Source organism: Ctenopharyngodon idella, chromosome 1 (assembly GCF_019924925.1).
Source record: "Ctenopharyngodon idella isolate HZGC_01 chromosome 1, HZGC01, whole genome shotgun sequence".
In the NCBI taxonomy this organism is placed as follows: Eukaryota; Metazoa; Chordata; class Actinopteri; order Cypriniformes; family Xenocyprididae; genus Ctenopharyngodon; species Ctenopharyngodon idella.
This window is the reverse complement of record NC_067220.1, coordinates 24,884,399-24,899,262: the sequence shown is the minus strand read 5'-3', so window position 1 is coordinate 24,899,262 and position 14,864 is coordinate 24,884,399. Positions and strand designations below refer to the sequence as shown.

General features: G+C 43.5%; 2 protein-coding genes across 6 annotated transcripts in view; both read left to right on the top strand.

Moving 5' to 3' along the window:
* LOC127514149 (uncharacterized) overlaps positions 1-14,864 on the top strand; it is a 358,601-nt gene that overhangs the window by 30,708 nt on the left and 313,029 nt on the right. The window lies entirely within an intron of this gene.
* lonrf2 (LON peptidase N-terminal domain and ring finger 2) overlaps positions 1-14,864 on the top strand; it is a 116,033-nt gene that overhangs the window by 74,918 nt on the left and 26,251 nt on the right. For 2 of the 5 annotated variants that reach the window (XM_051896412.1, XM_051896440.1), the window contains exons 8-9: positions 5,991-6,112; positions 7,223-7,381. The exons of 1 other annotated variant lie outside the window; for it this stretch is intronic. In XM_051896412.1, the coding sequence (XP_051752372.1) occupies positions 5,991-6,112; positions 7,223-7,381 (281 nt within the window). Of the gene's footprint in view, positions 1-5,990; positions 6,113-7,222; positions 7,382-7,559; positions 7,671-14,864 lie in introns of all 5 variants that reach the window. 2 more of the 5 variants (XR_007930551.1, XR_007930550.1) reach the window with 2 other exon arrangements.

The following is a 14,864-nucleotide window of genomic DNA, read 5'->3' as shown; positions in this document are numbered from 1 at the left end:
TTCCGTGTGATTGGCTGTTTGCTGCACATGTCACACTTTCAGGTGCACACGCTTTGCAAACTCTGGATTAAACCTGAGTTGACAGAGAAAGTTTATACCGAGCGTTGTGCAACAGTTGATCCTGATCTAAACCAGGTTGGATTTATCTGGATTTGTCAACTCCAAACCTACTCTGAAACTCAGAGTTTGTTCAACTAGCTTCATGCAACAGGCCAATGAAGAGAAGATGTGGTTGTGCTCCAACAGTAGTCACATTCAAATCCAGACTCAAAACACATCTGTTTAGCTGTGCATTTACTAATTGAGCACTGTGCTATGTCCGAACTGATTGCACTTTATTTTATATGTATCACCTTTTTATTATTTTACTACTTTTTCTTGTTTTTATTTTATTTTTAATGCATTTTATATCAATCTCTTATGCTGCATCTTTTTATTTCTGACTGTTTTAATGCATTTTAAATCTTGCTGTCCGGTTGGAAGAGCTGGGAGAATTAGGAAGTAAGCCTTTGTTATCCTTGGATGGAGTTAGTGCAGGAAGATTTGTCTGTAAAGGTACTTTTTAAAAGCACAGCTACCTGACAAATATGAATATTCTTACAGTTATCCCTCCAGTGCAAGAAAGATCTGTTTAGATCCACTCTGATGGATAGATCCGTTTAGATCCGCTCTGACGGACAACAAAGTTGAGTTAGCTCATAATAGGTAGTTATCCCTGGATGGAGCTCTGGACGGAGTTAGTACAGGAATATTTGTCTGCAAGGGTACTATTTAAATGCACAGCTACCTGACAAATATAAATATTTTTTACAGTTATCCCTCTGCCGTGAGGAAGAGCCGTTTAGATCCGCTCTGATGGATAGATCCATTTAGATCCGCTCTAACGGATAACATGTTGAGTTAGCCCTGGTGGTTCCAGGAAGATATGTCTGCAAAGGTACTGTTTAAACGCACAGCTACCTGACAAATATTCTGACTGAAACTCCCTGACTCTTCCATCCAGATAGGAGTATTCTCTGCTTTTATTGTTATTTTTATTTCTTATGCATTCCATTTTTATTTTTATATATTTGTTTCCGTTTTATGTAAAGCACTTTGAATTACCATTGTGTATGAAATGTGCTATATAAATAAACCTTGCCTTGCCTTGGTTCTATGCCTTTATTTTGTTTTTCAAATTTATAGAGGGAAGAGATTTCCTATCCTATAATGCAAACAAAAGCACACCGCAATGAAAGGGTTAAGGGGGAGGGGAAGGAAAGAGAGAGTGAGATTCAGAAGAAATAATTTACAGAAAACAAATACACTGCTCAAAAAAATTAAAGGAACACTTTGAAAACACATCAGATCTAAATGGGGAAAAATGTCATGCTGGATATCTGTACTCATATGAACTGGGTAATGTGTTAGGAACAAAAGGATGCCACATCGTTTGATGGAAATGAAAATATCAACCTACAGAGGACTGAATTCAAAGACACCCCAGAAAAATGAAAGAGAAAAAATAATGCAGCAGCAGGGCTCCAGACTGCGCCTAAAACGGTCGCATTTTCGACCGTTTTATTAATTTGTGAGTGATATTTTTGCTGAGGTTGCCATTGGCGACCATACAAATTAACACGTTATGACTGTAAAATTTGCAGTTATTTGCGTTTTCTGTGACCAGTAGCCTATCACATCATTTGTTGTGTTGACATAATTAAATGAGATGCTGTGTGTGAAAGTTTCACTGGGTTAGAGCACCAAAATATGTACTGGTAGGGGAAAATATCACACACCAAACAGACGCTGATGAAAGCCGACTATGTTGTCGCCTCGTGTCGGTGCAAAAAACTGCATTTGAACACACCATTCTGCTCCTGCGTAAAGGAGACAACTGCCTATTTCTTCATATAAATTCGCAGACTGCAGATACACACACAATGCAGCGCGTGCTTACCGTTTTGAATATCAGTCATGCTGATCACTTTCATTATTTAACTCCGCTCATGCTCATCAGATAAATTTAAGGGCATAAAAGTCTTCAGTACCTGAAATAGTATAACAAGAATATTAATGATCATTTTAAGGTTCCAGCTAGGTTCCAGTACTTGTGATGTCTACAGATAATGTTCAACTAAAATATATTGTTCGACCAACAATAGCTTATTAATTATGACATTCACACCCGACATTCTTGGTTTTCTTCCTATTTATTAAATCCAGGCAATTGGTTGATAAAACATTGATTAAAATTAAGATACAATTTATACAAAACGAAATTCACTTTAAAGAAAGGCTTACTACAAAACAAAACTTAATGAAGTGGTCAAAATCACGTCTGACCCACTGCATGTCTCCCGACATATTGCGCATCTTATTAGCCTATCTTAGTCGTGCTGTTCACTTTTCATAATCAACATAAATGAAATTTAAAAACTAATATTAGGCTGTAGTCTAATATTTAAACATAAAAATGAAACTAAATAGGCTATGTTTTCTTCGACCCTCTGGCCGACGAACGCGCCGACGCATTCTGATGGATGTCCTAATTAGACAACGGATGGTGTCCTGGGGTATTTCCTCCCAGATCTGGACCAGGGTATAACTGAGCTCCTGGACAGTCTGAGGTGCAACCTGGTGGCGTCAGATGGACCTAATGGAGTCTAATGGATTTAGGTCAGGCGAGCATGAGGGCCATTCAATGGTATCAATTCCTTCATCCTCCAGGGAGTGCCTGCCTCTCGCCACACGAGGCTGGGCATTGTCGTGCACCAGGAGGAACCCAGGACCCACTGCACCAGCATAGGGTCTGACAGTGGGTCCAAGGATTTCATCCCGATACCTAATGGCAGTCAGGGTGCCATTGTCTAGCCTGTAGAGGTCTGTGCGTCCCTCCATGGATATGCCTCCCCAGACCATCACTGACCCACCACCAAACTGGTCATGCTGAACGATGTTACAGGCAGCATTTCACAACTGTCACATGCTCAGGGTGAACCTGCTCTCATCTGTGAAAAGTGGCAGGGCACCAGTGGCGGACCTGCCCATTCTGGTGTTCAATGGCAAATGCCAATCAAGCTTCACGGTACCGGGCAGTGAGCACAGGGCCCACTAAAGAACGTCAGGCCCTCAGGCCACCCTCATGAAGTCTGTTTCTGATTGTTTGGTCAGAGACATTCACACCAGTGGCCTGCTGGAGGTCATTTTGTAGGGCTCTGGCAGTGCTCATCCTGTTCCTCTTTTCACAAAGGAGCAGATACAGGTCCTGCTGATGGGTTAAGGACCTTCTACGGCCCTGTCCAGCTCTCTTAGAGTAACTGCCTGTCTCCTGGAATCTCCTCCATGCTCTTGAGACTGTGCTGGGAGACACAGCAAACCTTCTGGCAATTGCATGTATTGATGTGCCATCCTGGAGGAGTTGGACTGCCTGTGCAACCTCTGTAGTGTCCAGGTATCGCCTCATGCTACCAGTAGTGACACTGACCCTAGCCAAATGCAAAACTAGTAAAAAACTGTCAGAAAAGATGAGTAGGGAAAAAATGTCAATGGCCTCCACTTGTAAAACCATTCCTGTTTTGGGGGTCATCTCATTGCTGCCCATCTAGTGCACATGTTGTTAATTTCATTAACACCAAAGCAGCTGAAACTGATTAACAACCCCCTCTGCTAATTAACTGACCAGATCAATATCCCAGGAGTTTAACTGACTTGATGCTATTCTCTGATTAAAAAGTGTTCCTTTCATTTTTTTTGAGCAGTGTATATTGATGTGAAATATAGTGCATTCATTTTAAAATCATCCACGTTCAATTACCATACAATCTCAATTTAAATCAAAGCATGATTTTGCAAGATATGAGACACTTTGTTTCCCTTTTTTTGTCCTTACTTTAATCCCTCGCCATGGCAACACCGTTCGAGATTTTCTATATCTGTTCACAATTTATTAGCCCGGTGGCTTTAGGGCAGTTGTGCATGGCGGACAATATGAACTTAAACCGGGTAAAAATGTAAAAGGATTAAGTCAAATTCATTTGAATATGCCAAATTTACTGCAGCCAGATGGTGCCAATGTGACCATGAACCACAACAGCCACATCCATGAGATCATTTTAAATTTAGATGTATTTCATGTTATAGGAGGTCATAGGTCAATTTCAAATGAGTTCAAAGTTATAATTTGCAGTTCAAAATGTTTCAGTATAATATTAAGTCCAGGTGTATTAATCAAATATTGAGGATTCTAATAAATTTGCTTAAAGAAAAATTGGCAACTGGTATCGGAATCAGCAAATTTGCTTGTAAAAAAAAAAATCGAAATTGGCCATGAAAAATCATGAACGGTGCATATCTGCTCTAGAGTGTTTACACCTGAAAGTGACACAATGTCATGACAGTCACACAGAGAGTGTCAGTTTGATTCACTTTTTGTGAGAGAGCTGGTGCAATTCACTTCTCTGTTGAAGATGAGTTCGTTAATATCATGAATTTAAACACATTTACAAGCCAGGAATAAGGGTTTTGGAAGGCAGCTGAATGAAAATATCTAGGTTCACAAAGAGCTCAAAAGAATACACGTAAGCTTAATCTGTTTAAAAGCTTTATATATTAAAGGGATAGTTGACCCAAAAATTAAAATTTTGTTATTACTCACCCTCATATCGTTTGTTCATCTTCAGAGCACAAATTAAGATATTTTTGATGTAATCCGAGAGCTGTCTGACTCCTCCATAGATGGCAATTTAACCACCACTTTCAAAGTCCAGAAAGGTACTAAAGACATTGTTAAAATAGTCCACATGACTGCAGTGGTTCAACCTTAATTTTCTGAAGTGACAAGAATACTTTTTGTGTGCAAAAACAAAACAAAAATAATGACTTTATTCAATATCTTCTCTTCTGTGTCATTCTTCTATGATGTTTACATTCTGCGCTTCCAGGTTCTATGTCAGAACGCCGACAACTTTATTATTGGCCGGCCAATACTGAGCCGGTGTTCTGACGTAGAACCTGGAAGCGCTGAACGTAAATTTAAATACAAATCTAAATATTAATTGTCAATTAATATAGTAATTATATAAATATTTTATATGAATTCTACATAATTATAATTCATATAATATAATACAATACAATACAATACAATATTTGGGGCCAGTCGTGGCCTAATGGTTAGAGAGTCGGACTTGTAACCCAAAAGTTGTGGGTTCGAGTCTCAGTATCGGCAGGAATTGTTGGTGGGGGGGAGTGAATGTACAGCGCTGTCTTACACCCTCAATACCACGACTGAGGTGAGACCCTTGATCAAGGCACCAAACTCCCAACTGCTCCCCACGCGCCGCAGCAAAAATTGGCTGCATACTGCTCCAGGTGTGTGTTCAGTGTGTGTGTACGCACATGGATGGGATAAATGCAGAGCACAAATTCCAAGTATGGGACATTATACTTGGCTACATGTCACATCACTTTTTAAATATAATAATTTAGCAGCAAAAGACAGGAAATTGTAATAAATTTTTAAAGAAATCTGTGATCTCTGATTATAATCTTTAATAATGTTTATATATTCTAATGAAGTTGAAGACACATTTGTCAAGTTTCTAGATAGACATTACTGAATGTATTGCTGTCCAATTAAATACATAATACATAAAATAATACTTCCATAAAGAGTCACCTTTAGTCTTGGATTAGAAAAACCACATGGCAGTTTTATCACTGTATTGTCTGCATTGTCTGCATGAGCCATTGGTGCTTGGTCCTCGATAACTGTGGATATCACACACTTGAGAATAATGAAATTGTTTAACATGTAATAATTTTACTATACATTGTTCTCCTCTCCTCAAGGAAATGTACTCACCCATGTTCTGCATAAATGTATCAATGTTTTGCTTTTTTTATTTGTTATTCCTTATGTTGGTTCAAAAACTCAGTCAGTTTAGTGAGATTAGTTATTGAGGAGATGCTTTACTTATCCAAAGTGCACATATCTTTCTTTTCTGCAGTATCTGGCCACTAGAGCGTACAACATAACTTTTCTAATGGAAGAAGTATTGCAGCGCTACTTGTGTGACGAGTTAGCAGAAAGGCGAAAAGTACATGAAGAAGAGATGAAAGAACTGTCAAAGTAAGTTGGCTTTGGATATAGTGGTTTTCTTAAAGGATTAGTTGACTTTCAAATGAAAATTACCCCAAGCTTTACTCAATTGAATTCAATTCATATTGCTTTATTGGCATGACATATTTAGGTACATATTGCCAAAGCATTGCATAAAGCAAAACAAAAACAAACAAACAAGAACATATATACTCACCCTCAAGCCATCCTAGGTGTATATGACTTTCTTCTTTCTGATTAACACAATCGGAGAAATATGAATAAATATCCTGACGCATCTGAGTTTTATAATGGCAGTAAATAGGGGTCACAAGTATGAGCTGAAGAAAGTGTTTCCATCCACATCCATCCATCATAAACGTGTACTCCACATGGCTCCGGGAGGAATACAGACTGCCTTCTGTATTCAAGTTACGAAGAAAGTGTAAACTGGCATCGCATCAGTTACTCTTTTTCCGTAAGTTGAATAGGGAAGGCGTAGGACGTAGCGTAAGCGTTTTGAACTGCAAGATATTTACACTTTCTTCATACATTGAATATGGAAGGCAGTCTAGCAGAAGCTAGATATTTTACTTCATAACTTTAACGTTAAATATGGATTTTTTTTTTATTATTTTTTTTTTTTTTTTTACACAAACGCATTGCTTCACTTCAGAAGGCCTTTATTAACCCCCCGGAGCCGTGTGGAATACACGTTTATGATGGGTGGATGTGGATGGATGCACTTTCTTCAGCTCATACTCGTAAACCCTGTTTACTGCAATTATAAAGCTTGGATGCGTAGGATATTTATTCATATTTCTCCAATTTTATTAATCATAAAGAAGAAAGTCATATACACCTAGGATGGCTTGAGGGTGAGTAAAGCTTGGGCTAATTTTCATTTGAAAGTGAACTAATCCTTTAACACTTTTCTGGCCTTTGCTGTACCATGTCTACACACACACACCTAGATTTTAACCACTTTTCAAAGGCTGTTATCTTTGTTATACCCTGAAAAATTAATGATTCATCACATAGCTATTTGTTATCTATATTGTAAGTGTTCTCCGTTGCTTGCCAGGACATTGGTATTGTCTCTTGTTCATGTGTGCATCTTGCACTTTCTTCTTGTTTCAGCTTGAACCAGGAAGTGCCCATCTTTGTTTGCACCATGGCATTTCCTACCATTCCCTGCCCACTGCATGTTTTTGAGCCTCGATACAGGCTTATGATACGCAGATCTATGGAAACGGGAACCAAACAGTTTGGCATGTGCATTGCTGATGAACTAAAAGGGTAAGAAGCTTTGAATCAAATTTTAAGTGTGGGTCTACATTGATTTACTGGTTAATCAAGGGAAATCTGTTTGGTACAGTAATGCATTTAAAAAGGTAAATAACATAAAGTAACTGGTAAGAGTCTTTTTTTTTTTTTTTTTTCCTGAGTGCACTTATAATTTAAAATTTGTGGTCAGCCAATTAAAGGGTCATGGAATGCCCTATTTCAGCGCTGATTAGTTCTCACCAGTTTTGAAAAAGGCGTGGTAACGTGGAGTGGAAGGGGAAGAAAGGAGACTAAACTCGCAGTGAGTAAAAAACATCAAAGATTCGCAGAAATGTACACTGCAATTTACTATTGCATGCAGCAAAATTAACAAATATCTAGGGCTAACGATTTTTTGCACACTGTTAAGCAGCTCTCTGCGAACAGACTTTTTGTCACTTTAATAAGCTATATTTAATTTATACAATGAAGACTGTGCAGTGTTTTTACATTTGATTACTATATTCAGTTTCTGTATATTTACTACCTATGACCTATATTTTCTGTTAGACCTAACCAAAAATTATAAAGCACTGTTTACAAGGCTACATGGGTCAAAAACAATTAAAACAATACCTTTTTTTTTTTTCTTTTTTTTTCTTTTTGTCGAGAGGCCAGTGAAAATTTTGGCAGGTCAAGCAAAAATCTGAACAAGCCTACCCAGCCAGTAGAAAAAATCCTTAGCGTTGAGCCCTGCTATATTAAAAGCACAGCTAAATGTGACATTTATTATAATGGGTTTAGGAGAAGATTGTTTAATGTTCACTTAAATTAAAAGTTATATTTTTAAAAGTCTATTAAATGATTAAAGTGATGGCTTTCAGTTATACTATAATGTTGAATGGCTATAATTAATAGCTAAAATTGGGGGGGAAATCCATTTAATAGACATATCAGTAGTAGCAATATTGGTATGAGTGATACTGGCCTCTTTTCATAGTTCTATAAAAAAAGATGCAATTAAACACATTTAAAAATAAACAATGGAAATTACAATATAAAAATATGTTAAACGTTTTAATGTTAGGTGCGATTACAGAAAAATGTGTAATTAATTAGTTAATAATTAATAATTCAATGAACCGGAGTCAATTATTCTGCTTAAACTATGATTGCCATACCTCAAAACATTGTTCTGATGTTGAATTTCAAGATATTTGCAGGAGAGAGTATGTGCTTTTGGTATATAATAAAACGTAACCTTAGAACATTCGTCAACCAATCAGATTCAAGCATTTAACAGCCCCGTAGTGTAATTATTTTTAATAATTATACATTATTGTCAGCAGTACATTATTTTGTACATAAAAATAAATAAAAATAAAATAATAAATGACAATAAAAATTCGTTTTAAACAAGTTTTTGACAGATCCTCCATATTATGACAGGTGGTCTAATAAATTTAAGCACTGTGTGTATATATTAGGGGTGGAAGAAAAAAATCGATGCATCGCAATTCTCTCTCCAACGATTCTGGATCAATTCTAAGAATTTCAGATTCAATTTTGAGCTTCCATAAAATAATCTTTCATAAAGTTTGGAAAGGTTGAAGCGAATTACAAGGACATTCACAGGCTTCATTGCACAGGATATGCGCTGTGATGTTACAAATGCTCTACGAAGGCATCATTTATATATTATATAACACTTATATATTAAAAATATGAAGCTCCACACAGAGATATGATCTCACCATCATCGAGTCCATCTGGGATTACATGAAGAAACAGAACAAACTGAGACAGACTAAATCCAGAAGAACTGCTGCAACGTCTTTAAGACGCTTGAAGAAACCTACCACCAAAGCTACAGTACTGTGAAAAGTTTTAGGCACTTGTGTAAAAATGCTGTAAAGTGAGGATGCTTTTAAAAATAATGTCATAAATTTACAACCGTTTTTGTCCTAGGTACACTTGCACACTTGTTCCCTTTCGATACTTCACTCGTACTGCATATGGGAAAGGTCTCCTTTTTCCCCGTTACTGAAGCCTTCTTCAATAACGCAGTGTAACTGCATCGTCATTGGTTCACTCATAGAAAGTTGTTGAACCAATGACGGCGCGGCATCGAGAGGCGGGGCTTACGGCTATATAAGCAGGCATTTCGCCATAGGATTTCAGTTCTCTCTCCTTCAGCGACGACAACGCATCTCTTTGCTGATCTCCGAGCTGAAGCCTTCGCCGCTCTGAGGAAGCTCTCGCCGCCGTCGAAGAGGCTCCTGCAGCGGACTGAGCTGAGCTTGCCGGACGAAGACAGCGCCGGCGCCCTCGCAGACTGCCGCCTCGAGCGCCGCTCTCGAGCCGCCTGCTTCCGGCCGCCTCTCAGCGCGTCTCCTGCTGCCATCCGGCGCGACTATTAGAGCTTTTTCGCCGCTCTTAAAGAGCTTTTTCTCGTGGCTCTCGCCACTCTAAAAGAGCTTTCAGCGGCCCTCGGCGCTCTAAAAGAGCCCCTCAAACGCCGTTTTCACGGCGGCGGCGTTGCTGCAAATGCCGCGCCACTCTTGTGGCACATGCAGAGCCCCTCTGCATGACGACGACGGGCACGGTCCGCAGGCCAGGCTGCCTCAGAGCTGCACACCATGGCGATCTTCCAGGTGTTCCAAGCGAAGCTCTTCCGCTCTCTGGACGAGTCCGGCATTGATGCACCTGCCTTTCGTGACCTCCGCAGCACCACTGACTTAGCCCTGCGTGCCACAAAGGCCACAGCCCAGGCCATTGGACGATCCATGGCCAGCCTGGTCGTGCTCGAGCGCCATTTGTGGCTCAACCTGACCGAGATAAAGGACCTGGACAAGACAGCCTTCTTGGACGCCCCGGTCTCTCCTTCCGGTCTCTTCGGGCCAGCGGTAGAGGGCTTCACGGAACGCTTCACTGCAGCACAGAAGTCGTCCCAAGCCATGCGACACTTCCTGCCCAAGCGCTCCAGCTCTGCTTCTGCTTCCAGCCGCCCCAGGCCTGCGCCGGCTCAGCAGAGCAAGACTGCCCCCTCTACCTCTCAGGCAGCACCTCCCAAGGAACAGCGCCAGCGCCCACGCCCCGCAAAGTGCTCCTCCTTCCCGAGACGTCAGGGACCCCGGCCTAAGATTTCGCTGGACCCGATGCCTCCTAAGTCTTCCTGATCTGCCAGGAAGGAAGAGGATGGGGCTAAGTCTCGCCGAGGCCGGACCACCCCAAAAGCTCCTTCATTCAGTCTCCCCTCCGCCCCGTTTAGTTCCGGGCGTGGGAGATATGTTCAGTGTTGCGCTAACTGGGCCCACAAATGTTGCGTCCATGCAAAACATTTTTTACCTCCTCAAAGAAGGAGCAAACTTCCTCTTCCACTCTTTCCGGTGTACGGGCCCCCGACCGGCAGTCCGTCATCCGATGCCATACAACCCCTTGTCACGCGGGCCGAGGCCTTGCAAGCCATTCCCGGGGTGTCAAGTTGGGTTCTGGGAACCATAAGTCGGGGCTACTCGCTTCAGTTCGCCCAAAGGCCCCCGCGCTTCAGCGGGGTGCTTCAGACTTCAGTAAACACGGACGACGCTCGTGTCCTCCGAGCCGAAGTCATGACTCTACTGAGGAAAGGAGCTATAGAAGCAGTCTCCCCCTCAGAGAGCGTGTCGGGGTTCTACAGTCGTTATTTCCTGGTTCCCAAGAAAGATGGCGGTCTCAGACCCATCTTAGATCTCAGAGTCTTGAACCTCTCCCTCATGAGACGGAAGTTCAAGATGTTAACGCTGAAGCAGATCCTCACGCAGATTTGCCCCGGGGACTGGTTCTGCTCGCTGGACCTGAAAGATGCTTACTTTCACATCCAGATAGCCCCCCGTCACAGACGATTCTTGAGATTCGCATTCGAGTGTGGCTTACCAATATACAGTCCTTCCCTTCGGGCTGTCCCTAACTCCTCGCACTTTTACCAAGTGCATGAACGCGGCGCTTTCCCCACTGAGACAGATGGGAATCCGTGTTCTGAATTATCTCGACGACTGGCTCATTCTGGCCCAGTCGCGAGCCGAGCTAGAACTCCACAGATCCATGCTCCTCAGCTACTTGGAGTGCCTAGGACTCAGGGTCAACTTTGCCAAGAGCTCGCTGCTTCCCAGCCAACATATCACGTTCCTGGGTGCAGTTTTCAACTCAATCCGTATGACGGTGGTAGTCTCGCCAGAGCGCGCCCTGGCCATTCAGCAGCTCGCGGCTTCAGTCAGGAACAGAGCCTACCTCCCTCTGAAGTTCTTCCAGAGGATGCTAGGGCTGATGTCTTCCGCCTTCCCGGTTCTGCAGCTCGGCCTTCTCCGGATGCGGCCTCTGCAATACTGGTTGAAGTTTCGGGTCCCTCCTCACGCCTGGCGGCACGGCCGCCTGCGTCTCAGGGTCAATCAGGCCTGTTTGACAGCTCTGAAACCCTGGACGAACCCTGTATGGTTCAGTCTTGGAGTACCCCTACAGGCGGTGTCCAGAAGGACGGTGCTCTCAACAGATGCGTCCAACACGGGTTGGGGCGCTCATTGCGAGGGCAGACCGGCCTCCGGCTCGTGGTCTCGCGAGGAAAGCCATCTGCACATCAACTGCCTCGAGATGCTGGCAGTGATCCGAGCCCTTCAGGCGTTTCAGGCACACCTGACGGGACGCCACGTCCTAGTCCAGTCGGACAGCATGACAGTGGTGTCATATATAAATCACCAGGGCGGCCTTTCGTCCAGCCGCTTATGCGCACTGGCGAAACGTCTTCTGGAGTGGGCGTTTCCGAGGTTACAGTCGCTCAAAGCGACTCACATACCCGGGAGAACAAACTTGGGAGCAGATATGCTATCTCGGAGCAACGTCCCCTCAGACGAGTGGATGCTCCACCCCCAGAGGGTTTTCACGATCTGGGAGTTCTTCGGGAGGGCAGAGATAGACCTCTTTGCCTCAGAAGACAACTCTCACTGCCCAATTTATTTCTCGAAGGAGGAAGATGCTCTGGCCCACGACTGGCCCTGCACCCTCCTTTACGCTTTTCCCCCGATCGCTCTGATCCCTCAGGTCTTTAGACGAGTCAGGGAAGACAAGCACAGAGTCCTCCTAGTGGCCCCACTCTGGAGAAGCCAAATCTGGTCCTCAGAGCTGTTCAGGCTTTCCACGGAAGCCCCGTGGCCGATCCCCCTGACACAGGACCTCCTTTCTCAGGCGAACAGGACGATCTGGCATCCCCAGCCAGAACTCTGGGCTCTGCACCTCTAGTCCCTCGATGGGAGCCTCCAAACCTCCCAGGGGATGTGCTAAATACCATCTCTCAGGCGAGAGCCCCGTCCACGAGACGCCTCTACGCCCAGAAGAGTCGGTCTTTGTTGACTGGTGCTCTGCACGCAGCATAGACCCTGTGGAGTGTGACGTATCACGATACTGTCGTTCCTCCAGGAGCGTTTAGATATGGGTCGCACCCCTTCAATGCTCAAGGTTTACGTAGCAGCCATCGCAGCGTTTCACGCTCCTACCGCTGGCCAGTCAGTGGGACGAAACAGCCTTGTGGCGCGTTTCTTGAGAGGTTCTAGGCGATTGAATCCACCTCGTCCTCTCACCGTTCCCACCTGGGACCTCTCTTTGGTCCTCAGAGCTCTCAAAGGGCCCCCCTTTGAGCCACTGCGTTCAGCTGACCTCAGGCCCCTGACACTCAAAACCGCTCTGCTGCTTGCGCTAGCATCGGTCAAACGAGTCGGCGACTTGCAGGCCCTCTCTGTGAGCCCTGCATGCCTTGAGTTCGGGCCCAACGACTCAAGTCGTTCTGAAACCTAGGCATGGCTACGTTTCCTAAGGTGCTCTCGACTCCATTCAGAGCACAGGTCATTTCCCTCTCAGCGCTTCCTCCCTCGTCAGACGAGCGAGAGCTGGAATTACTCTGCCCTGTCAGGGCATTGAGGACCTATGTTGAGCGATCACAGCCTTTCCGGCAATCTGATCAGCTCTTTATCTGCTTTGGCGGCTGCACCAAAGGGTCTTCGGTCTCAAAGCAACGTCTTTCGCGTTGGATAGTCGACGCTATTGCTCTTTGCTACTCCTCTATGGGCCTCAACTGCCCCATAGGAGTTAGAGCCCACTCCAATAGAGGAATGGCTTCCTCTTGGGCATGGTCCAGTGGAGTTTCTATTAGAGACATCTGTGAGGCGGCCGGCTGGTCCTCACCGTCCACTTTTGTCAGATTTTATAACTTGGATATCCCGACCTTACAAGCTCGGGTCCTCTCGGTATGATACAGTGGCCTCTATCGAGCTCCGCCTCATGCCACCCCAGGAGTTAGCTGCCCTCTTGCAAGTGTAACACATGGGTTCAACGGCTCCGGCCCTCTCGCTTGTCCGCTGGTTCCCTCACGGTGTCCAAGACAAGTTCAGTCGTTCCCTGCCGTGGCACGGCGCGGTTGAATTCGTTCCCCATAAGCAGTACGAGTGAAGTATCGAAAGGGAACGTACTCGGTTACTAACGTAACCTCGGTTCCCTGAGATACGGAACGAGTACTGCATTACATGCCGTGCCACGAGGCTGCGGCTTCAGTGTCGTCGCTTCAGTCGTATGACCTGAAATCCTATGGCGAAATGCCTGCTTATATAGCCGTAAGCCCCGCTGCTATGCTGCGCCGTCATTATTTCAACAACTTTCTATGAGTGAACCAATGACGATGCAGTTACACTGCGTTATTGAAAAAGGCTTCAGTAACGGGGGAAAAGGAGACCTTTCCCATATGCAGTACTCGTTCCGTATCTCAGGGAACCGAGGTTACGTTAGTAACCGAGTACGTTTTTCAGCTAGCTTTGGAGGTAGGTTTCTTCAAGCTTCTTGGAGACTTTACAGCAGTTCTTCTGGATTTAGTCTGTCTGTTTTTTCGGTTTCTTAATGTAATCCCAGATCGACTTGATGATGGTGAGTATACTTGCTGTTATTTTTTTTTTATTTATTTTTTTTAATGCGCAGCTTAGTGAAATCCAGAGGGCGCTCTCATGCAGAAACTCCAAATATGGCCTGCAGAAGTACAATCTAACGCATGTCATTCCAGGAAATCCTTATGGGCATCATACTACCGCTGTAGCTGAATAAACAGAAGATTGAAACGCTTTGAATGAACATGACTAATAAACACACGACTACGACAATATATGGTATCTGAGTTCTTCAAGCCTTCTTGGGTATTTTTATGATAATAAAGTATATTTATACTTCAGTGCTAATCGACATAGCCTTTATTACTGTATAGAATACTATGAAATATGTTGTGTACCTTATTCTATATAAGAAGGATGTTTTCAAACACTCAACTGATGTTATGAAGTGAGTTTAGAGTGAAACATGTTGTCTTTTGTAGGACAAGAGGTTCATAAATACTTCTCATGTTTGGAAAGATGATTGACGCATGTTGCTTTTTCAAATGCACGTTATAAGCGACTCAAACTCGCAGTGCTTTCGGATGGAACAGCATTTACTACTGATCACAGAGCCATGC